This window comes from Lissotriton vulgaris, chromosome 3_2, assembly GCF_964263255.1.
Source record: "Lissotriton vulgaris chromosome 3_2, aLisVul1.2, whole genome shotgun sequence".
Classification (NCBI taxonomy): Eukaryota; Metazoa; Chordata; class Amphibia; order Caudata; family Salamandridae; genus Lissotriton; species Lissotriton vulgaris.
Window position 1 is genome coordinate 10,568,367 of NC_141690.1, and position 24,659 is coordinate 10,593,025.

The window sequence follows — 24,659 nt, forward strand, 5'->3', positions numbered from 1 at the left end:
GCAGACAATAGTGACAGCAGCGCTACAATATTCTAGATGCCAGGTGATTAATAGCAGCGTTGTTATACAGGCAGAGCGCTAAGACACAGTAATGCACAGCGAGGTTCCTTCCTTAAGGCAGATCGATTTACACTCTGTGGGTACTTGCGGAAGAGCGAGGTGGGGAAGCAGAGGCACTTCAGCAGGCAAGCGGAGCGGGGAGCAGCGTCTGGAGCGACCGTGTCTGTTGAAAACAGGACGGTCACAGCGCTGTAGCGGGCGAGCGGGGCAAATGGTGTCAGTGGGAGGGGTGGTCAGCAGGGAGGCGGGAGCTGGGCGGGGACTGGTCGGGGAAGGCACAGGAAGCAAACAACAACAACAACAGCAATCACAAAATGGCCTCAGCCGATATCTGACCGGAATGGGGCACAGGAGTCGAATAGCGCGATCTGAATAATAAAGGCACCGGTTAGATCAGGCAGACAATAGTGACAGCAGCGCTACAATATTCTAGATGCCAGGTGATTAATAGCAGCGTTGTTATGCAGGCGGAGCGCTAAGACACAGTAATGCACAGCGAGGTTCCTTCCGTAAGGCAGATCGATTTACACTCTGTGGGTACTTGCGGAAGAGCGAGGTGGGGAAGCAGAGGCACTTCAGCAGGCAAGCGGAGCGGGGAGCAGCGTCTGGAGCGACCGTGTCTGTTGAAAACAGGACGGTCACAGCGCTGTATCGGGCGAGCGGGGCAAATGGTGTCAGTGGGAGGGGTGGTCAGCAGGGAGGCGGGAGCTGGGCGGGGACTGGTCGGGGAAGGCACAGGAAGCAAACAACAACAACAACAGCAATCACAAAATGGCCTCAGCCGATATCTGACCGGAATGGGGCACAGGAGTCGAATAGCGCAATCTGAATAATAAAGGCACCGGTTAGATCAGGCAGACAATAGTGACAGCAGCGCTACAATATTCTAGATGCCAGGTGATTAATAGCAGCGTTGTTATGCAGGCGGAGCGCTAAGACACAGTAATGCACAGCGAGGTTCCTTCCTTAAGACAGATCGATTTACACTCTGTGGGTACTTGCGGAAGAGCGAGGTGGGGAAGCAGAGGCACTTCAGCAGGCAAGCGGAGCGGGGAGCAGCGTCTGGAGCGACCGTGTCTGTTGAAAACAGGACGGTCACACATTACTTCGAAGAGAATCTAGAGTCAGTGCAGTCGGCAGCGATCCTATGGGAAGCATACAAGACAGTGTTAAGGGGGCACTCAATTACCACACTTAAAAAGCTATAGAAGGGAAAAAGCGCGCGAGTTGGCTGAACTAGAGCTGGCGCTGAGAGAAGCAACAAGCGAACACGAAACACATCCCACGCCAGACACGGCCCACACATTGCACCTCCAACAACACTCGTATACGGAATATTTACGGCACCAAGTGAAAGGACAGATAACGTGAACAAAAAATAGAATTTATGATATAGGGAATAAAGCAGGTAAGATGCTGGCCTGGCTAGACAAAAGGGGGGGGTGCTCTAGAGGTATCCAACAAATAGAAGACAGAAGGGGTACACTGCATACAAGCCCGGAGCGAATAGTCGAAATACTCGCTGACCATTTTGAGGGTGTCTACACATCTGACAGGGAAGTGACAGTAGAAATGGCCAGGGAGGCATTAGAACCTATCCACACACCGAGGTTGCAGCCGGAGGCATCAGCTGAACTGGAGGCAGATATAACCGTGGAAGAAATCCAATTAGCGATATGGGCGATAAAACCCGGCAAAGCGATCGGCCCAAATGGCATACCGATAGAGTGGTATCAGGCCACATCGGAAAAGCTTAGTAAACACCTACTGGCCATGTATAAGGATTGCTTATCGAAGGGTGAGCTCCCACCAGACCAAAGAGTAGCAACCATCATTGCGATACCTAAACCCGGGAAACCACCGGAAAATTGCAATTCCTATTGCCCCATATCCCTGCTCAATGCAGAAGTTAAAATACTAGCCAAACTCCTGGCTACCCGATTAATGACACGCCTACCTGACCTCATACACCCAGACCAATCCGGGTTCATGCCGCACAGGAAGACAACACTGAATCTGCGAAGAGTGCACGGAGTGTTGGCAAGAGCGGATTCGATACCGAACCAGCGGTGATACTGGCCCTCGATGCAAAAATGGCATTTGACCTAGTTGAATGGAACTACCTGTTTGAGGTCCTGGCACACTTAGGGTTTGGACCCAAATTCATAGCATGGGTCAGACTGCTGTACGCGAGACCAGTGGCGCAGGTGGTAACGAATGGCCATATCTCGCACACTTTCCCCTTGGGAAGAGGAACTCGACAGGGCTGCCCCCTGTCACCACTGCTCTTCGCAATCGCCCTAGAACCATTAGCACACCTGATAGGTCTACCCCATTGGTAAGAGGGATTTCCTGGTCTGGGGGTGGGGAGGACCGCGTCTCCCTGTATGCAGACGACATGCTTGTCTACCTCACAGACCCGGAACGTAGCATTCCAGCGCTTCTGACACTGTGTGATGAGCACGGGAAAGTCTTGGGATACACACTGAATTGGAACAAATCGGAACTGTATGTTTTGAAGGGACCGGGCCCGACACCGAGTGCCCATTGCCCCTTGACCGAAGCCGGATCCTCCTTTAAATACTTGGGCATACATGTCACCAAAGACCCGGTAGAATTTGCACATAAAAACCTGAAGCCACCTATAGAACGGCTTAAACAGGACGTTGGGTTCTGGGCCGGACTTCCCCTAACGATGCTGGGTAAGGCTCACTGGTTAGAGGCGGCAGACCCGAGAGCAGAGGACGGCCCGGGACCAGGGTTCGATTCCCGGCGCGGCAGGTTTCTGGACCAGGGTCAGCGGACTCGATAATTCTCTCGCCTCGGTGCCCACTCTGATCAGCGATCACACTCGGCAACTCTGGGCATTAGCTTGCCTCATCTTCACTAACGGCCCCACCAGACCGCCGGGGATGCCTGGTCTCACCCTGGAGATACCCATTAAGGGACCATCTCTCAGGGAAGCCAGGAAGGGTTTCGCAGCGGTCGAAGCGCCTTGGGACCCTACGGGTAAGTAGTGCGCTATATAAATGCCAATACATACATACAATACATACATTGTACAAAATGATGTCCTTGCCCCGTTTCCTGTACATCCTGGAGAATACACCGTACCCGGTGGCACCAGGTTATTCCAGGAAAGTGTCAGCGTTGATGGCGAATCTTTTATGGGGTAACCGCCCGGCCCGCATCGCGCAGGCCAAACTGCACAAAGGGTGGTATGACGGGGGGATTGCACTGCCAGACCTGAAATTGTATTACTGGGCAGCACAGCTGAAAATCATAAATCAATGGATCCACGCCCCCCAAAATGACCCAGCATTCAGAGCAGACAAGACACAGTTGGGAGCAAATACCCTGCTAGTCCCACTGTACGACCAACGGGTAATACGCAGATTGATGGGACCCACAAGACTCACAGCTGAGATATGGCACAAGGCACTGTCGACACTAGGTTGGAAAGGGAGAATAACTAAACTTATTCCCCTGTGGGACTCCCGGGAGCTGGGGAACTTACGGAATAGCAAGGGTTTCTCTCAATGGGATGAGATAGGCCTGTCCACGGTGGGAGACTTATGGGAACGAGGCACAGTGATTCCATTTGCACGGCTGAGAGAACAATATGAGCTAGGAACACGAGAAGAGTTCCGATATGCTCAGATTCGGCACGCACTGCTTACAGCCATCCCCCCCGAGACGGAGGTACCAGAGGCCTCCCCGCTTGAAGACCTCCTCCTTACGGACTTTATGTTGGAGCGAGCTACCTCGCTCACATACCGTAAGTTAATAAATAATTTGCTAGATCCCATGACCAAACTTAAGGAAAAATGGAAGGGTGACGTAGCAGCTATGGACGAAGCCGAATGGAATGAAGCAGTGGCTTCGCCAAAAGAAGTAGGCATCTCAGCTAAGTTCCGGCTCATACAGCTCAAAATTCTACATAGAGTATATTATACTAGAACGACACTACACCTCATACACCGCGCCCAACACCCATTTTGCCTCCGAGGGTGTGGGGAGGAAGGGACATTCTTCCACACGATATGGGATTGCCCACACATTCAAGACTACTGGAGACGTGTACTGCGCACCATATCACAGACTATGGGGACATCTCTGGTCCCTGAACCACGAAAATGCCTACTCAATGTGTGGGAACCTAATGATTTGTCTAGACATGGCCAGCAATGGGTTACCTTGGGCATGGTATTAGCTAAAAGAGACATAGCACAAAAATAGGGGGCAACAGAGGTGCCGACGAGAACACAATGGTGTGAGAATATGGACAGGGTAATGGTCACGGAAAGGGAAGTATATGATAGCAGGGCCTGCCCGAGAAAATGGAATAAGATTTGGACCCCGTGGAATACATACAGAGGAGACATTTGTGAACCCTTACCGGAAGATGAACCAATATCATCAGATGAGGAGAGGGGAGGACGATTTGAGTTCTCAGGAAGGGGGCGAGTGTAGGTGGGGGTAGGGACTGTGGGAGACCATGGGGGACGAGAGGGTTGGAAATGGAGGAACAAAGAGAGCATCCACACCGTAGGAATTTCCATGTATACTTAACATCAGTATTGAACAATATGTATGACTTTGCAGACTTAAGTGCAGATAAATGTGTCAGAAACTTACCACGGCACAATGTATGTGGACTCACTCCAGCACGTGATGACCTACCTGTGATTTATTTGTTGATCTTTTACGTTGTTTATTGTTGAAAAAAAAAAAAAAACTATTTAATTTAGCACATTGATTGTGAAAGATGCCCCTTTACTAAAGTGCGAAATAATCAAACCACGGACACAGCAACAAATGTATGGACTTCTCCAATAATAGCCTACTTTCGCACTGATATAGCGGCCGGCCCGTTGGGTTGTAGGCCAATGGCTGTGAAAAATGACAAGGAGCAATAAAGGTTTTGGAAAAAAAAAAAAAGAGAGACAACTCCCTGTCCTAGGTACCTCCCACACTGCTTGCAGACTGCAAAGGGGTACGGACGGACAGGTAAGGTAACCTTGTTGGAGAGACTTTCTTGCTCTAATTCTTTTGGTACCTTTTTGATTTTTGAATATTGACATAATAATATCTATGCCATAGGCCATCAAGGGAATAGTGTTTATGTTTTGACATTTTCCTTTGCTATACACCATGTACTCAACCTTATAGAAAGGGGCAGGATAGGTTATTATCTTGTTTTATGACATGTGCTTTTATCAACTTTGTTACTAAAGACATGGCACATTACTGAGGGCATTTTGGCCAGTCACATCATTTCAATAATCCTCCATTTCATTATCAATACTGTACTGGTTAAGTTATACTCCAGTAGATAATGAACCATACTTATATATCTAATCACATCGTAACCCAGGGACTAGCCTGCTGTCCTTCATGGTGTTGAACGCCAAGATTCTATATTTTTGATTTAGGTTCTAATTATTTATTTGTGATTCTATAAGTATAACAAAGGGACAAAGATTGATGATGACATTACCTCTTGCTCCCTTGTTTTACTTACAAATAGAGCGGGCCTCAACCACCGAGCAGTTGCCGGGTGAGGGGAGGCATACTCCCACAGCAAGTTGGGTGAGTACTAATTTGTGAAATGTGAAATTGCCTAAATGCAGTCACGTAATGGGCTGGCGTAGTAGATTAATATTCATAATCGATTGTTGTGACTTTTTAACCTCTATGCTCTGATCACTTTTTGTTCACCACTACAAGTTTGACCCCCCTTTTTTGACAAATTTTTGTTTTGAGTCAGGAAAAAAGAGATAGCTCTTACCTACATACACATGGGATTCATGTCCGTTAGGGTGGTAATAAACCACTGATCTACTCATTCCTTTATGTGAAACTGTTTCATGTATAATAGATTTCATGAATAGTTTTTTCCTGCAGTAGCACAATATATCTACTAGGTCCTGAAGAAAGCCGGGCTAAATAGCCAGAACGGCTGAAACATGTCCACCTCACTTGTTGCAAGGAGATATTAAATTCATTCCATACTATCAGGCGGTTTTTAATTATGACATTTGGACAATACTTAATAAACATTTTTTGTCCTTTTAGTCATTTTTATTTTTCACATTTTTCACTTGCACTGCACTCCATCAGTTGTCTCATACTTTGAATAAGCATGTTGGCAGAGATTACCGGGAGTATGAGGTCAAGTATTCAATCATGTTAGCCTTGGAGCAACACTGGCTACATTGACTCTACTCTTGTGGGTTTCCAGATGACGAAGCTCCGCCAAATGGGTGGGCTGATGGAAATCAAAATCATGCCAAACGTTGGGCAAACTATCTGAACCTGGTGAGCATTTCTCTTTGGAGCATTTAGAGGTTTTTTTGTCATATTTATTGATTTACTTGTTAAACATCTCCATAGATTTTGAGGAGTAATAAAAGGAAACTATCTTTCTGCAGTTCATCAAATGTCCAACAGCGGCACAAATCTGCCAAAGACACTCCCGGAAACTAATAGGAGGTGTGTGCTCCTACTATCACATGTGCGGCTCTTTCTGAAACTCTCTGAGATGCTCCAGGGGTAGGGGGGGGGGAGGGGGAGGGGTTTAAGGGGGGGGGATATGTGATTATGGACTATTACATGGAAGTTCAACACGCCTCCTTGGATGCAAGTTATGTGTATTACTCTGATTTTAAGTACTTCCTCCTAAAAACAAATGCACCTACCAGAGAACTATAGATTGTGTTAATATGCCCCATATGCTTACCTTAAGGTGACGTTTCGTTGGCTGCATGTATTGACCAAATGTCAGACAGTCCACGTCTGCTGCACGCAATGCTACAAAAGGAATAGTACATATAGTTAAGAGGCAGAAAAGCATGGTCACTGCATTCCAATCTCCATGTCACAATATTTTTTTGAAATGATCTGGTCTTCGGGTTGGGGCTAGTTTAGTTTTGAGTAACTATATAGTCTGCAAGTATTTGGAAAAAGTCAGCTCACAAAGCTGGCAGAGATTTGGAAACATCACCTTACATAATGCATACTGAAAAGCGTAGTCAATCGCAGCATCTACACATATACATTAAGTAGCAGAAGCGCCACTAGTTTTAACAACAAACCTTTCTCTTAACACACAAAACTGGCCAGGAAGTCAAGATGTGCAGAATCTGCCTGTGCTCCTTGGTTTCAGGTTTGAGTTCACTTTAGTCGCACAGGTCTGCATACCTAAAAAGCCTGGCTCAAGCAGGGCCTATCAGGATCAGCTTGTATTGCTCTTTCATTCGTTTCTGGAGAACTCTTTGTTGAGAGGGAATGGAGGGAAAGTGCTGCTCTGGTTTAAATTCTTTTAAAAAACAGAAGACAAGAGGCATTTGGCAAATAGTAAGATTTTTTTTAATTGAACTATTCGGCCGGGAGGCAGTTACAAGAACATTTTCTGAGGACTGTCTTAAGTTACATTGAGTTCGCATTGGTCTTATACACAATGATACATCAAGCCATAAACATATCTGGTGTACCATACATGGTGAGGAATGTGGGTTGCTGCCTTAAAAATAAAAAAAGACAAGAGTTATTTGGCAAAACAAGAACAGTTTTGTTTAATGAAACAATTTGACCAGGAGACAGTTACAGACACGAGGTCTGAGGGTTGTCTCAATTTACATTGGGTTTGCATTGGTCTTATATACAATGTTACATCAAACTACAAACGTATCTGGCGTACCATATTTGACGGGGAATGGTGGTTGCTGCCTTAAAGTCATAAATTAATGATCAATGGTTGCTACAGGTGGGTCTCGACATTGCGTGGACACACTGTGGCCAGTAGTGAATGTGTCCAGCTGTCCGGCCTGTGGAGCACGTAATCAATATGTGTGCTAGGTCCTGATTGGCTATGGGTTCCTAACTCATGTGGCATGTGACTTTATGGTGTTTTTCCAAAGCGTGCCTACCCCAAAGGAACATGTGTGCTTTATTGGGGGCAATCTCCCCTGACCATTGTTATGTCGCTGAGCCTATCTGTGGGATTGATCAAGAGGTTCCTGTGACTGTGTTTGCCTGCCAGCTATGCACCCTCCCACCTGTGACCGATCAATCTGTAATCCCGGGCCTAGGTTGCCGGGCCTGCCTGACTACATAATTATGAGTCGAGGTAGATGTGGAGTTTGGGACGGGTGATTTTATTAATAAGGACGATTGTTCACTTTTGTTGATAAAACGTATTGAAATCCATTTTAACAAAGGCATGTGCATTAATCTCTCAAAAGAGAATCATAAGAGCTTACCCTTGAGTCCAAGGATACCATTAGCTACTTGTGTAAAGTTGATGTTCAACTCTTAACCACATCCGTGCGGTACGATTTACCGCCGGGTGCTGAGCCCTAATGGAAACAGGCGTGGTCATGACGGAACGGTTCCGTCATGAGCACAGCTCAACCGATGCTCATGACGGAACCGTTCCGTCATGAGCATCGAAGGGGTTAAACAAGGAGTGTCAGAGGGAATTGTCATCAGGCGGCCCTCCACTCACACAGTTTACAAAACATCAAAGCCTGGTTACAAAGAACACACAATCACTTTGCACATTCTTTATGCAAAGGGTATCAGGTCTACCTCCTGGGTATGGCTATGCTAATTTTTTTTTGGCATGCCCCCCCAAAATGTGTTCAATTGTATGGACATTATCAACCACCTAACAACACCCCAACCCAACTATCGAAGAAATTAAAGGTGGGCAGAGAAAGAAATTAAGAAAAATGTGAGGTGGTTCAGAAAGTGCCTCACGTAAGCAACGTCCACTGAGCTGCTGCTAGGTACTCACCAGTTTGCTCACTTTATCATCAGGGGCACTTTTGTGACGAAAACAAAGAAATGTGACCTAACTCAAAGTAATGTGAACATTTAACCCATAAATGAGAAAGGTGTCGAAATAATGATGTCAACTATCTACCATCGAATCCTCGTAATGTGTAAAAAGAGTCGACTGCACTCCCCATTAAAATAGGTGGTGAACATATATCATACGTATTTTGTCATTTTTAATTTTTAATTGAGTGTGAACATGATCCATGAACGCTGGCAAGTGTGTTCCTCGTCAATGATGAGGTCATTGAAAAAAAAAAAGCTTCACTTTCAACAGTGGATCTTCCTGCTTTATCAGGCCCCTATGGCGGCAGTTCAAGTGAACGGGGTTCTCTTTCAGCTTTCTCCATACAATGCGGCACCCGACAGGGATGTCCCTGGTCTCTCTTGTTGTTCGCTTTTACGATCGAGCCACTGGTGGCGGTGATTCATTTCCAACAAGACATCTGGGGAGTCAAGATCTCTAAACGGGAGAGAGAAGAAGTAAAAATCTCACTTCACGCGGATATGTTCTTGTTGTACAGAGTCTTTAAAACTGAGACTCGTAGGTAGTGACGCCAACAACAACTTTGTCTACAACCACTTTTTGATGGACTATGACGACTGCTTTGACTTTTTTAATCTTGTTTTTTGATCTTGCTGTATGTCACTGAACCCGAAACCACAATACCGAACGATCCTTGAGACTTTTGAATCCTACGGGGCCAATACGGGCTATCCTATCAATTGGAATAAATCTGTGCTATACCATCCCTATACCCATTTAGACTGCACTGGTCTCCCATGGGTGCTGCAGGTGGTGACCAATGGTTTTCAGTACCTTGACGTTTATGTAATGCTGCATCAGAAGCCACGTGCAAGGAGGGGGCAGCACGCTAAAGGCAAAAACAATAGTATGCCATTTTTCATCTAAGACTACACCTGATTTGACAGGAAATGTCCTTTTTTGCCGGTTCGGGGGATGTAAGCTCAGCCTTGGAAGCACTTCCATTTTTCCCCATGAAAATATTTGGGATGAAGCAGATGAAGGTATTATAATCATAGATGATGTAACAAATTAAAAATATAACAATTAGTTAATACAAAACATTAATTGGTTATGTCAGAAACAATACTCTTCAGCAGTGAGGTCTGCATATGGAATTTTTGTAAATGATTTTTTGTTTTTAAAAATTGCCTTTAGAGGGAGGAGCTCACTCCTGGTAACCAAATGGAGAGGGAGATGCGCGGGGATGAAATAAATAATTCTTATTGGGACCTTTTGCAAGATCATGTTAATGTGCCAATGCATGGCAATAGGAGTCGAGTGAACATAGAGTACTATAGTTATCAATTAATTAGTCATGCAGTTCAAGAAACCATGAGCATCAATCACAGGCCTGCATCCTCCAGCACGGACTCTTAGCAGCCAGCTGGCTGCCTGACTGAACAGTTTTGTAAGTACAATTCTCGGAGTGGCAGGAAGTGCAACACTCAAACAATTTTTTATGTGGGAAAATTGTGAAAACGGTTGCTGTACTTTCCGGTAAAATTACTGGTTATCATTGAGACTGTCAGCTGGTCGCATGTATCATTATGATTGATGTTTTACATTTTTAGGGTGCATGACTGCACAACTAATTAATTAGATCTCCAAGTCTATCAGATAGCCGCTCCCTCCCAGGAGTGACACATCTGTCATGACTGTGAGGTCTGGTTGGGGAAGGGGGAGAGTTCTGCCTTTATTAAAATCACGGTTCATTAGCCACCACTGCAAGTCGTTTTCAGTTCCCTCCTAGGTTTCTGGACCATGTCCGAGAGATTCCCCTGATTCTGCGTCCACTAAAACAACAGGTCCCACTGCAGAGACTGTATTTGCCACTTCCATGCGTTACCAGCAGGATGTCGTAGTCCAGGATAGATGCTGAAACATTGGTATCATAGCCTGAATATCCTGGACTCACTGCTCTGGAGGATATGTCCAAAATTGCACTGCGCCCAGAACAGATACGATGAAAGGGAGCGTCTGAGAGGGAGTCAGGTGTGACTTTGACATATTGATAGTAAACCCCAGAGAATGCATAAGGTTCACCATAGTCTGGAGACGACAGCCTGGGGTGATCCCGATTTCAGAAGCCAGTCCTCAATAAAGGGGAAGACTGGCACCCCTTATCTTCGCATATGATCTATCCACCTCTGCCATCACCTTGGTAAACACCCGACGGGAGCCGATAAGGCCAAAGGGAAGCACGTTGAACTGAAAATGCTTGTGGCTGACCGTAAACCGCAGGTACACCGATGGGCAGGCAGGACGGGAATATGGAAATAGCATCTTGCATGTCCAACGCTATTGTGCAGTCTCCTGGGCCCAGGGCAGACATTATCTTAGCCAAAGTGAGCATCTAGAACTTCCTCTTTCTGAGGAAGAGGTTGAGGTATCCGAGATCCCATATAGGAGGAAGCCCTTTCTTCTTTTTGGGAATCAGAAAGTAGTGGGAATAGCAACCACTGCCTACTCCGAACAATGGATCTCTCTACGGCTCCCTTGGCCAAGAGAGCTGTGACTTCCTCGTAGAGCAAGGACAAATGATCCTCTATCAGCTGAATTTGAGACGGAGGCAATGGGGGATGGGAGGATTTGAAGGGAAGGGAGTAGCCTTTTTGAATAATTTGTAAAACCCATCTGTACGATGTTATAGACTGCCAGTGGTGGAGATGATGGTTTATTCTGCCATCAACTGGGCACCCATAATATCGCAGGGTAAGATTAGGAGGACTTAGAGGCTGTAGGGGAGTAGTGGCTGTGGATGATCTCTGGCCACCCGACCCACGGAGTCGGTATGAACCACAACCTTGCCCCCACACTGCCTTGGAAGGTGGTGTGGGGCGGCAGCTGGCGTAGGGTTGGCTCAAGTTAAGACCCCTTCCGTAGCCAAGAAAGAGGCGATAGGCAGATTGAGGTTGACTGGGGAGGCTGAGAGGCCCAAGGACTTGGCCTTAGCCTAGGAGTCCTTAAAGCGCTCCTGCGATGAGTCGGCCTTGTCTCCAAAGAAACAGCTCACATCAAAGGGCATGCCCATGAGGGAAGCCTAGACATCCCCTAAAAAGCCAGATGTTCTACACCAGTGTGGAGTTGAAGTGCCACCAAGTCTAAACCGCTCTGCCCAGCGAGCCGGTTGTATCCAAACCAGACTGATGGGAAACTTTGCTACATCTCTCCCTTCTTTCACTACTTGGGCGATAATGGCCCGGGCCTCCTCCGGGACCTGTGGCAGCACTTGTGTAACCCTGTCCCACAGAGTGTGGGAGTAGCGGCCCAATAAGCTTCCGGACCACAATGCAAGGCTTGTGGAAGAAATCATTTTCTTCCCCAAGCGATCCACCCTGTTGAATTTCCTGCCTGGAGGTGCAGCAGGGAACATGTCATGGGAAGGCTTGGACTAGCAAGCTCTCAGGGTGAGGTATTGAGTAAGGAAACTCTGGTCTTGTAGCATGCTTCTTATACTTCTTCCCTGAGTTTCCTGATTACCTGGAGTGGGAGAAAGGTGACTTTGGGCTCCTGGAGCGATTTCACGATCTCCCTCTCAATCGGAACCAAGATCTGCAGGCGGTGTCGCCTTCAGGGACACTAGCAGCTTCCAGGACCACTGCCTCATAACCTTCGGAAACATGACCTGACAGTCCAAGCACGACTGAGTCGTGGTCGCGCTCGAGACACCACAATTACATAAGATTGGGTCTGTAACTGACATGGTGCGATGACAAGCGCCACACCGTTAAAAAGCTGCCTTCCTCGAAGACACCACCTCAACACACCAGGAGGAAAAATTCCTTGTGAAACAATTCAGCAAAACGTCTAAAAAAGTCTGCCAAAAAGTGACAGTGGGGTATCTTTTCTGGGTCAGCACTAACTGGCGTGCAGAGAAATGAACTGGGGTCAGCATGCAGAGATGGCAACTATATAAGTGAGGCGGACGTAATTTATAGGCGCAGACGAGGCCGATGACACCATGTGGAGCCGACCGATGACATCTACCGCCACTCGGGGGTATGTTTGAAGGAAAATCTTTCGGATCCAGTCTGACGCTTGGGAAGAGGTCTCTAATAGATTAATATAAATAAGCATTTTGAAAATGTTTTAGTCAGAAGCTAACTATTAGTTCAGGATGGACCATGTGTGAATGTGAACAGTCATTGTTCAAATTCAAATACTCTCTGCCCTGAACTAGCAATCAGCTTCAGACTAAAAATAACTTTCAATTGCATATGATTTTCAAGAAAATGAGCCAGTGTTGTAAGCGCTCCATGATCTATGCAGGAATGCACTGGTAAACTGCCTAAAAGGCTCTTTCAGGCTGCACGTTTTCCAGTCCACTGTCTTACATGGGCAGGCACTCACAGACTCCAATCACCTACACTTCCTGTATTGGAATGGGGCCATGCATGCACTTTTCAGCAGAGCTGAAAAATATTCAAAATCAAAGTAGTCAAATTCCCAGGTAGTTACTGACTGGGGTGGATTAAGAGGGTCCCAAGACAAAGCAGTTGCTGGTAGACTGCAGAAAATACCACCCAAGGTGATGCACTCGCTGTTTGGCACACATTTTCTCTAAGAGTGTATAGGTCTGATCTCTTTGTCTGGGCGATCTGATGAGGAAGAATGGAACCCCCCTGAAGCGATATAGGAATCCACACTGATATTTTTCCACAAGAGTAGGTCATGGAAATGTGGGGCCATTAACATTATATCCTGCCTTTTTGAAATTCTGACAGAGAACAGAGTATGAAATATTTCAAAGTACGGCTCTAAGAGCACAGAGGTACTAGTTATCTTGCTTGAGGTTTGGTAGTATGGTTTAGAGAAAATATAGTTGGCAAAGTTTCCTTGACTTCCCACAAGAGCAGGAACCATGATGGGGCAGTTTGTAGGGGGACCCCTCAGGTGTCTGTGTAGGCCACATTAAATTCTAGTTAAAGGCGTCACACCCCTGGTCCTTTGTCAAGGGTCTCTTCTCTAGTTTAGAAAGCCAAGCTTAGCTCTATGAGCTCCCACTCCACCAATTCAATTATCAACCAGGCCTGATGGCTCATATGCTTGTTTGGGAGCAGCGTGCAAGTGATTCTAATACTATGTGACTGCTAGTCGAAAAGGGGTTTGAGAGTACTGCTGGAGGTATCAGACTAGTACTCTTTTGTGGAGTACGAATGCCATTTATAGTGTGTCACTACTAGCATGTGAGGAGTGCTTCTGGTAATGTGACTGCTACTCTGGTGTGTGAGTGCGTACGGGTTTGAGAGTGCTTTCCATAGTGTATGACGGCTAGTCTGTGAGAGATATGGGATTGCCACTGGTATTAAGGAAATTTTGCCACTCAAGCTTTCAATACAGTTATCGCTGAAGACAAGCTGAATACTTTTAATTAAGGAATGACTCTTACTCTTGAAACAATACTGCGGAAATTGACAGTCAGCGGATTGCCATTTTTCCACTTGTGAGCCTGGATTATCTGCTTTCCCTCTTCCTAGTGAGAATGCTCCAAGAATGGTGTTAGGGGTTGTTAATGACCCAAGCTCATTTATTTACTTTTGAGAACCCTTTTTAGTGACAGCTGGCAGGCTGCCATGACTCATCAACCTGCACCCCCACATGAATGGCACACTACAACATGAGCATAACCGGTTTGGTTTACTGGTGTCACCAAGTACAGATTACACCCTTGAAGAGAATCTCTTCCCTTATCCCCAGACTGTTCAGTGTTTACAGACATTCATCATCTGTTGCAACCTCACATGAACAGTTCCGCAGTAGCATTGTAGCTGTGTATCCATGGCCAACATCAGTTCTAGTGTACCAACTCCCAAAACCCACCCCAGCTCTTCTGCAATACTGCACACATTGAACACAGGTACAGCAAAGTAGTGTGAACCTGACCGGATCAGACGATTCATAATCAGGCATAATCCCTCTATTGCACAGATACCTGCACAAGCACTGGAGAACAATATACTAGCACACTAGATAAACCAGGATAGACCACACCCACTGCTGTCACAGGCCATTGAAGCCTAGAAGTGGTAGATCTGGGAAATTACGCAGCAGCTAAAACAATATATAAAGTGCCAGGGAGAGGACAACAACAAAAAATGATGAACTGGAATGTGGCCTGCCTAATTGCCAGTGGCTGAGGTCAATTCAACCATTACACCCATCGCGTTTTCGTTTGTCCGAGTGTGATGTGCTATGTCTGAATGGAAAGCCCAGACATGAATACTGTGTTCACTGTGCCACGGGCTCTAGCTGCACTTCATTGAAGGCCTGTCCTAGTGGTGTGGACTGAGCTGGACGTATTGGAACAGGCCAAGTATAATGTGCATTTGCCTGCCTACTCCCTAGAGAGGCACAGTTGGAAAAATACGATGGGACTGGATTTGTGGCTCAAGTAAAAACCAGTGACTTAGATTTATCCCCATACAGCGTTGCAATATTAGCTTTGGAAGCAGGGGCTATTTTAGGAGTAGGGAATCCATAGCATCCTATTCCACATTGTTTTGGCTACTGACACCCCCAGCATGATGTGCTATTGCTGTTTTTCACTCATGAACTGTAGCACAGCGGTTGGAGCTTCCAGTGCAACAGCAGAGGACACCGAATGAAGATGCACATAGATAGTGGAAGGGTTGGATTCATCTGGGGGCATATGCCAATGACAGTGCATCTCAATTACAGTTCATTTGTTAACGTGAGAACCGGTTCGGGAGTGCAGGGTTATACAGGGTTACTGGGATCCAATTGAGACAACTGGAGTCCCTTAAGTCTTAGACCCAAACTGAAGTATGGTTAATATGACTAGGGCTCCTTTACTGATTAGTAATAAATAACATTCAAATTAATAGTATTCAAACAAATTTGACATTGGAGTTTCCAGAGAAATCACATGTATTCAACAACAAAGAAGTGCTTGAGGTTGACTAACCGGTCATTGTTGTGTACACTTGTTCGTCTCTCTCCCCTAAACCCAGCATGATGGACGTCTTGGTAATGACGTCTGGCTGTACAGTCTTGGCATGCTTTAATACTCTAAGAGACTGATCAAAATTAGCACGCGGATCACGAACATGCCTATAAAACAATGGATGTTATAAAGAAGTTAGACACTATTTCAGGTAAATTAAAGTAAATGGTACATATGATATGGCAGGTATTTGTCGTATATATGGAACTTACTAAATTCCCCTCACTGAATATATGACTTGAGACTTCAAAATATATTTGGACCTTTTGACCCCTTTCAAAGGAATACTATTTTAACTGCTCTGTAGCTCTTCCAAGACCACTATGCCCACCACATATGTGCATGTCAGACAAGAGGCAAGAAACTGGAAAATTATACCATGGTGCACCATGCTTTTGAGTGCCTAAAACTCAAGCAAGGGACAAATCTGAAAGGTGTTATAAATCAAACAATTAAATCAAACACAATTTAACAATTACACAATAGCAGACAAATGTTCAAGTTGACTTCACTTTTCCTAAGTTTGAAATTCTTTGTAATCATAAAAGTGGATGCAAAGTCAGTAACTTTTGTTAATAATTCACATGCTCAATAAAAATTTCTAGCATCACTGTTCACATCAATGGTTTTCTCTCTTCTTTTTGTTTAATAATTACCCTGGCTACAGACATTACATAAGTTCCCATCAAAGTTGTTACTTTACAGCTGTCTAGTGACTAATCTACAAGGGGCTCTGGGTCTACAAGCTTGTGCTACAGGCCTTGCCAATTAATGCACAATACATAATGTTACCACAATGTCTCTGAGATAGAAGGGTACTGGCATGCCATCACCACCTGAAGTGTACGGAAAGGTTGCTTACCTGCAATCCTAGTTCTTCTGCAGACTTTTTACTGAGATCATAAGTATTGAATTGTTCCGCCCATGCGAGGCAGACAAGTGCGCTTTTACAAACTATATATAACTTTTCTTTCAGAAAGACAATTTGTAAATAACTATTTTTGTTAAATCTTTTTATAATGCTGTTTAAAGAAATGTATGTTTGGATGTATGCAAGTGTGTCTATAGAAAGAACCTCTTCAAAAAGCAGGTATGTTTGCATTTTAGCAAGCATAAAGTCAATGAATGATAGGAGAGGTAGCTGATTTGTAGACTGTTCATGCACTGTGATGTAGTATTCTTTAAAGGAGGTAAGTCTTCAACTTTTTCCTACACTGGAGTAATGTTAGGGCTGTCCTGATGTCTTTGAGAATGTTGCTCCAGATCTTCGGTGTACAGAAGGAAGGAAAAAAGTTTTTTGCCTGTTATTGTTCTTGATTGAACTTCTAAGTCTGCGGACATATGGTGTCCTGACTGCAGTTGTGCAGAGAATCACCTCGTGATCCAAAAGAAGTGCTCACCGCGTTTAATAACGCTACAGGAGTAGCTTGCATCGTGTGACGCTGCTGCAGCTGAAAGTATTGCCCCAAAGACCTTGATCCTTCCGTGGCCGCAGAGGAGAGCGAGGCGCCGGCCCCGGGACTGCGAGGACCAGCATTCTCCACCTACAGCTGGTCCTCTTCCGGCGAGTGCCGCGCCCCCTCCCAGAGCCACGCCCTGCTGGAAGTGTACAACTACTCGCGGCCCCCGCTTCGCGGGAGCCGCTCGTGATCCAAAAGAAGTGCTCACCGCGTTTAATAACGCTACAGGAGTAGCTTGCATCGTGTGACGCTGCTGCAGCTGAAAGTATTGCCCCAAAGACCTTGATCCTTCCGTGGCCGCAGAGGAGAGCGAGGCGCCGGCCCCGGGACTGCGAGGACCAGCATTCTCCACCTACAGCTGGTCCTCTTCCCGCGAGTGCCGCGCCCCCTCCCAGAGCCACGCCCTGCTGGAAGTGTACAACTACTCGCGGCCCCCGCTTCGCGGGAGCCGCTCGTGATCCAAAAGAAGTGCTCACCGCGTTTAATAACGCTACAGGAGTAGCTTGCATCGTGTGACGCTGCTGCAGCTGAAAGTATTGCCCCAAAGACCTTGATCCTTCCGTGGCCGCAGAGGAGAGCGAGGCGCCGGCCCCGGGACTGCGAGGACCAGCATTCTCCACCTACAGCTGGTCCTCTTCCCGCGAGTGCCGCGCCCCCTCCCAGAGCCACGCCCTCTCCTCCCGGGAAAACTACATCACTCCCATCCATCACGCGCATCGCGGGACGCGCGCGGGTCGGAGCACGGGGCGAAGCCCGGGCAAAGGGCGGGCCGTCTGTGGCCGTCCGTGGACGGCTGAGGACGGGACGGGCCATTATACTTACGAACATCATATCAGGTCCCTGGTTCTCTCTCAGCTTTTCATACCGGTAATTATTCACAACTGTCTATTGTGAGTATAGTGGGAACATTTAAGCTTCTTTAAAGCTTCTTCCTATCACTATAATTCCCAAAGATACTCGAGACGATATAAGGGATTCATCATCCTTGACGACAACCGGAGCACAAATGGGCTTCAAGAAATTGAGATCTCGGACAGTCTACATGAAAAGAATGGGAACTGAAAATGCAGTACGAAATACCACCGATAAAGCCATTAAACAAGGTCGTTTAACCCATACACCAGCTATTACTGCTTATTTCTCGGCACTCTTGCCTAAAGAGAACCAAGAAATACAATCGCTAAGTCAGGATATTAAACTCAACGTAACAGACTCTGCCGGGGAGAATAAGAATCTCATAACAAAATTTACCCCAACGAAACGCAGCCCACAATCTAAAGAGGAATGTCTAGAATTAGACCTAAGTAACAAATTATCAAGTACTCCGAAAGACTTTCTTCTGTCATATCATGAACCGATCAATCTGAAAACTGTAACACCTATAAAAAACAGAGGGAGTGTAACTCTATTTGACGATACTAACATCAGCAAACAAATTATTGCAATAGAGAATAAGGATCTTGGAACAACTGACAATATTCAGTCAAAAACCTCTTTACCCATCGCTTCGCTTGATCCCTCTTTTGTTTCCTTTGATCTTAAAAATAACAATAACACTGCTGATAATGCTCTTCCAATATCTAAAGCTTTATTCTCCCTACAAGTGATACTGGAATCTGTTCTTTCATTTCTTGGTAATATCCTTGAAAACTCTGATCAAACATTAGATGTCCAAATAGGCATTTTAAGGCATTTGGTAGAAGAAAAAAAGAAAAAAGATTTCCACGTAGCAGACAAAACCAACCCTGAACAACAAAGAACACTAAAGGATCACAAAAAAATTCAGGAGGAAAAAACGTGTGACCAGAGTACTCAAACCGTAGATATTCAAATACAAGAAAAACAAATTGTTAAATCAAATGATTCAGTGATATATTCTCTGAAAAACTTATTTAAAGAAAAACATCAACAGAAAATAAAACACTTTCCATTATTTTCAAAAACTCTGGGAACGAATAGGTCCACTAACACTAACGCTCCTGAAATGCAGGAATCAAGAATAAATATCAGTAACGATTTGAGTGAAGGAAAAGAAGAAACACCAACCAATAAGAGCCAGGAAAAGAACACTGCAGCTGGGTCAAAAAGGAGAAGAAAGCCACTGAGAAGGATCCAAAAACGGAAAAATCGTAAACTAAAATTCCAAAAATCTGTAACTTCTTATAAAACTGAAGAAAAACTATGCGATATTAAAACAGAGTTTCAAAATGATGAAAAAGGCACAACCAATAACAACTATGAAAAGATGGAGCCTCAGCTAGACCCGACAGTAAAAGAATATATCCCTACAAAATATTCCGAGCAATTAGAGCAAAGTAAAAACATCTTTATAGAAGAAAACAATAGCTACTATAAAAAGGGGGAAGGGCCCTCTTCCAAAACTCTTCAAATCGAGGAACTTTTTCCAATCGATTCAGTACCACTCAATAGAGGAAGGATTTTAAACTTATTACGACACATAAGGGCTTTAGATACAATGTCTAGTAATGAAATCCATCTTGTGTCTTTTCCTAAGAAACAGAATAATAAATTGACAACGGTTACCTTTTGGTCAACAGTCCTCCCAGGTATAATATTGAAGGAGAAAGAGATATTACATAAACACGGTTACGATGTAATGGAAGTCGAAGAACTAAAGGACTTTAATATCCCCAATGGGTACAATGCTCAAATACAGGCTATCACCAACTCTCTAGTAAACAAATACCAACGAACAAACAACATGACTGAAGATCGAGACATCTCAAATCTAAAAATACTGGTGAATAAAGGTCATAGGGCAGTTTGGTACAAAGTTGACAAGAAACCTGAAGAGCAGACGACTACCGAGTCCTGGGCTTGGGTCTCTGAGACTCTAAACAGCAACAAAATTTCTAACTTCAGACAACATTCTGTTTAGCACGGGACTAAGGATTACATCGTGGAACATTGCAGGCAGAACTACTAACAAACTGTCCTTGGTCATGAGAAATCTCCCAGACATATTGCTTCTACAGGAAACATGGGATACTGTATCTTTCAATCTTAAAGGGTACTTCGTATATGAAAAACTAGCACTATCTACTAATCGAGGTCATGCCAAAGGAGGGTTAGCCATATTGCTAAGGGAAGATTATCTGTGGGATCAGGAAAAAAAACCTCATAATCTAACATTTTGCAGTGCATTCAAATTTTTGCAAAAAAACATAGCACTGCTCCACCACAGGCAATCCTACTTTTCAATGTCTACGCTCCCCCTGGGAAAGAAAACGACACTACTTTTTTGGATATAATAGAAACGATTATGTACATTATGGAGATCTATACTGACTCATCCTTTCTAATTGTGGGGGATTTCAACAGTAAAATTTCCGACTCTGAAATTAATAGTTGGGCAAATTTATATGCAGAAGAAGGTCAGGATATAATAATCCCACAATTCCCCGATGGTATATCAACCGATAAAAGAGGTGGATTGTTATTATCGGCAATAACTAATCTTAATGGACTAATTTTGAATGGAGCAATTGAGGGAGATATTCCTGCAAAGTTTACTAGGCGAGGCAATGGGTCTCCATCCATCATAGATTACATTATAAGCAGTATGGATCTGTTTGATACTGCTCTGTTTTTATCTAATCAATCTTGTCTGGAGAGTGATCATGTAATTATGCAATTAACAGCGGATTGGATACCCAAAACTTCCCAACCTAGCCATATGATTTACTACGAAAGTACTGTATTAATTGAAAGAGAGCGGAGACGCATCTACTGGAATTCCACGTTCATTGATAAAATCATGACAAAGATTGATCATTCTAAGCTTCTGGAACTGAGATTCTCTGAAAATCCTATAGAAAACTTTGAACTTATAATTAAGGATTTTAAGAAACTTATCCAAAGTATGATATCGTTGGATGCTAAAGGCAGTACTAAAAAGAAGGAAGGAAAAAATGCATATTCCCACAAGAATTCAGAAGTCAAAAAACAATTAAATAAACTTATTCGTGCCCAATACATGAATTTTTCAGTAAGCGTAAAGAAGGAAATAAATAGATTGAAGAACCAACTGAGGCGGGAGAACCAAAAGGAAAAAAGAGCTATAGAGGATCGAAATTGGGTAGATATTCAGATTGCTGCGAGCAAATACAACCAACGTAAATACTGGTCCTTAATCGCGAAAATAACTGGTACAAAGAAAAACCTACAATCCATCCCGGTTCCCCCGAATGACTGGGAATTATATCTCTCAGATCTTTACAAAGCAAACCCAATAAAACCTGAAGTAAGCAGTAAAGATATGAAACATGAAAATGCTGAGAGTTCTCTAATACGAACTACTGCCATTTCGGTGGAACATAATATACGCAAAGCAAGACCTACAGGCGCCTCTGGACCAGATGAAATCCCGATTAAGGCGCTACAAGTTGCACCGAAAGAATGGAGCAAACTATTATGCCCTCTCTTTAATTACATCTTTGAGAGTGGACAAATTCCAAATTCTTGGCAGGGAAGCATAATTATCCCTATTCATAAAAAGGGAAGTAAAACCCAAGCTGGAAATTACCGACAGATCGCACTTATGGATGCAGTAGGCAAAGTGTTCGCGGCAGAGGTGCTAGATCGCCTGAAAGAATGGGCCTTTTCGTCAGGACTGATACCCATGTGTCAAGCAGGCTTTAGGCCTAAGCACTCGGTAACAGATAACATAGCAGTAATTCAGGTTATCTTCGACAAATACATTACTCAAAAAACCCAGGTAGTCTATGCCGCATTCATTGATTACTCAACGGCATTTGATCGGGTTGATAGATCTACCCTATGGAAAAAACTTAGGAGGCTTGGAATTCAAGAACAACTGCTGCAAGCAATAATAAACCTCCATACCACTACCTGGTGCCAAGTCCAGATGGGGGGAGAAAAGGGACTCACAAAAAGAATCCAAACGGAGAATGGACTAAAGCAAGGGTGTCTTCTAGCCCCGCTCCTTTTTTCCCTCTACCTAAGTGACTTGCCCAATCAATTGCAAAATGGCTCTAATCTACCGCCGAAGATCGCCCAACAAAGCATAATTTCATTACTGTATGCTGACGATATCGTATTATTAGATCTAACCCCCTTCGGACTGCAGGCATCTCTGGATATTCTGTTTCAATATTCGAAGGAAAATTATCTCATACCGAATATAAAGAAAACTAAAGTGATAGCTTTCTCAGGAAGAAAACAAAGTGCCAAGTATACTTGGAAGATTGGAGTAGAAAAAATAGAAGAGGTAGTTAACTATCCTTACCTCGGGAGGATTCTCTCCAAAAATTTAACGAATTCAACTCAGGTATCAAACTTGCAAAGGAAAGCTGATATACACGCCTCTGCTCTCTTAAAACTATACAGTGCAACAGGGAATAGACACTTCTCTGCACTGTTAGGCACATACAGAGTAAAAATACCACCTGTATTATCATACGCGACGGAATACATTCCCATAAAACAATGGGTTTTCATGGACCAAAAAGAGGGGAAAATTTTAAGAAGGATCATGAAAGTTTCCGATGCTGTACCCGTACAGGCACTGAGACTTGAACTATCAGTCATAAGCTCATACGCTATAGCTATCGCCAACGTAATAAGATGGGCATATAACCTGATTCATGCGCAGGAGAACACTTTAAGGTCTGTCTTGAAAAAAGAGTCTTTTGGTGCAGAGCCTAAAAAACAAGTCTTTCTGGAAAATTTGGCTGTAGCACTTCGGCTGGCACACATTAATATTGAAATGCTGAGTACTTGGTCTCCGGCGCAACTAAAATTGTTCTTAAAAACTTTTACCCCTAAATTGAGCTATGAATTGGACTGCTCACACTGTAAAAAACTTACCATTTACAAGCCATTTGTGGAAAAACTTGAATATAAGCAAATTCGACCTTATATTGGGTTCACCCTGACACACGGTGTAAGGAGAGCGATCACTATGTACCGGTTGGGTATTTTACCACTTTTAGCATTTACTTCCAGATGGCTCCCAGGAGGATCTCCTCCGTGTAATCTGTGCGCAGGGGGTGATCAAACCATAGAACATTTATTGCTTGTGTGTCCCAATCATAAAGTTACCCTAGCTCGTACAAGATATCTTAATCCTATATCACGCTTTTGCAGAAATACTAGGGGGAGAGAACTTTTAGATATGTGTCATCTACCTTTGAATGAATTTATTTGTTATAATTTGTATAAATTCTTAAAACAATTCTTATCTTTGTATTAATACTGTTGTATTTTCTTTTTTGCATATAAAATGTAAAAAATTTCTTTTGTGGTCCTCTGTTGAGTACCAACACAAATAAAATTTTTTGACTTGACTTGACTTGAATCACCTGAGATGGTGAGTTTCTTTGCAAGATAAGCGGGCGTGCTGGTTGGGATGGCTTTGTAAATGATGCAGCTGGACTTTAAGATGGTGTGGGCTAAAAAGGGGAGGCAACAGAGTTTCTCCAAGATGATGATTAGATCATCATATAGTTTCAGGCCCTGGATGAAATGTGCTGCAGCGTATAGGACAGCATTCAGGGGTGCCAGTATGGAGTCTAGGAGGCCATGGATCAAGGCGTTACCATCATCCAGAGTATGAGGGTTTAAATAGAAGTTCTGAAGTTGCTTTCTGGAAGAAATAGTTTCACTTTCTTTACAAGATAGCTACTACTAGACCATCTTTGTTTTGTTTTAGCTATATGTTCCTGGAGGGTGAGGTTGGTTTCTAGGATGCATACAAGCGACTGGTCATGTAATCATTCAAAAAGAACAGTGTACAAGAACTACAAGTAATAGTATTGCATTTTCAGATAATCAGAAAGGTTAATGCTTGCAATATATTCTTCCCTGCATCTATCTCTTTCTAGATTATTAACGGGTACATATGTCATACAATAAGTTAGTAACCACTTTGAGGATTCTTTTAATATGTTAACCAGTCTCTCTGTTTCTGCAGCGCCAATTCTGTGCCAATTTTTCTCATATTTTGGAGTGCTTTTCAAGGTGATACCGAACTTCCTAAATTGGAAATTCACAAATGCCGAAGGTGTGGACCCCTGTTTTCATCTAGCAATACTGGAGTCTGTTTTCTTCAACTTTTGAGCAACAACTCATTCTGCCAGTATATGCTGAAGATTCAGCAGGACGTTCTCACCCTATGTGAAGCATTCATCCTCCAAGATGTTCAGCAATGCCAGTTTCAGAGAAAAGTCAACATTATGACCCAGGACTACCCAAAATGTTTCTGCTAAGGCTTCCCAAATGGGGCGAATGATTATATGTGACCAAATTATATCAAAGAAATCGA

General features: G+C 44.1%; 1 protein-coding gene across 1 annotated transcript in view; it reads right to left on the bottom strand.

Moving 5' to 3' along the window:
• Positions 1 to 24,659, bottom strand: part of LIAS (lipoic acid synthetase) — a 193,946-nt gene that overhangs the window by 49,079 nt on the left and 120,208 nt on the right. Inside the window, exons 8-9 of the mRNA XM_086963967.1 lie at positions 15,855 to 16,000; positions 6,803 to 6,873 (exon numbers count right to left, since the gene is read on the bottom strand). Coding sequence (XP_086820093.1) covers positions 6,803 to 6,873; positions 15,855 to 16,000 — 217 coding nt within the window. The remainder of the gene's footprint in view (positions 1 to 6,802; positions 6,874 to 15,854; positions 16,001 to 24,659) is intronic.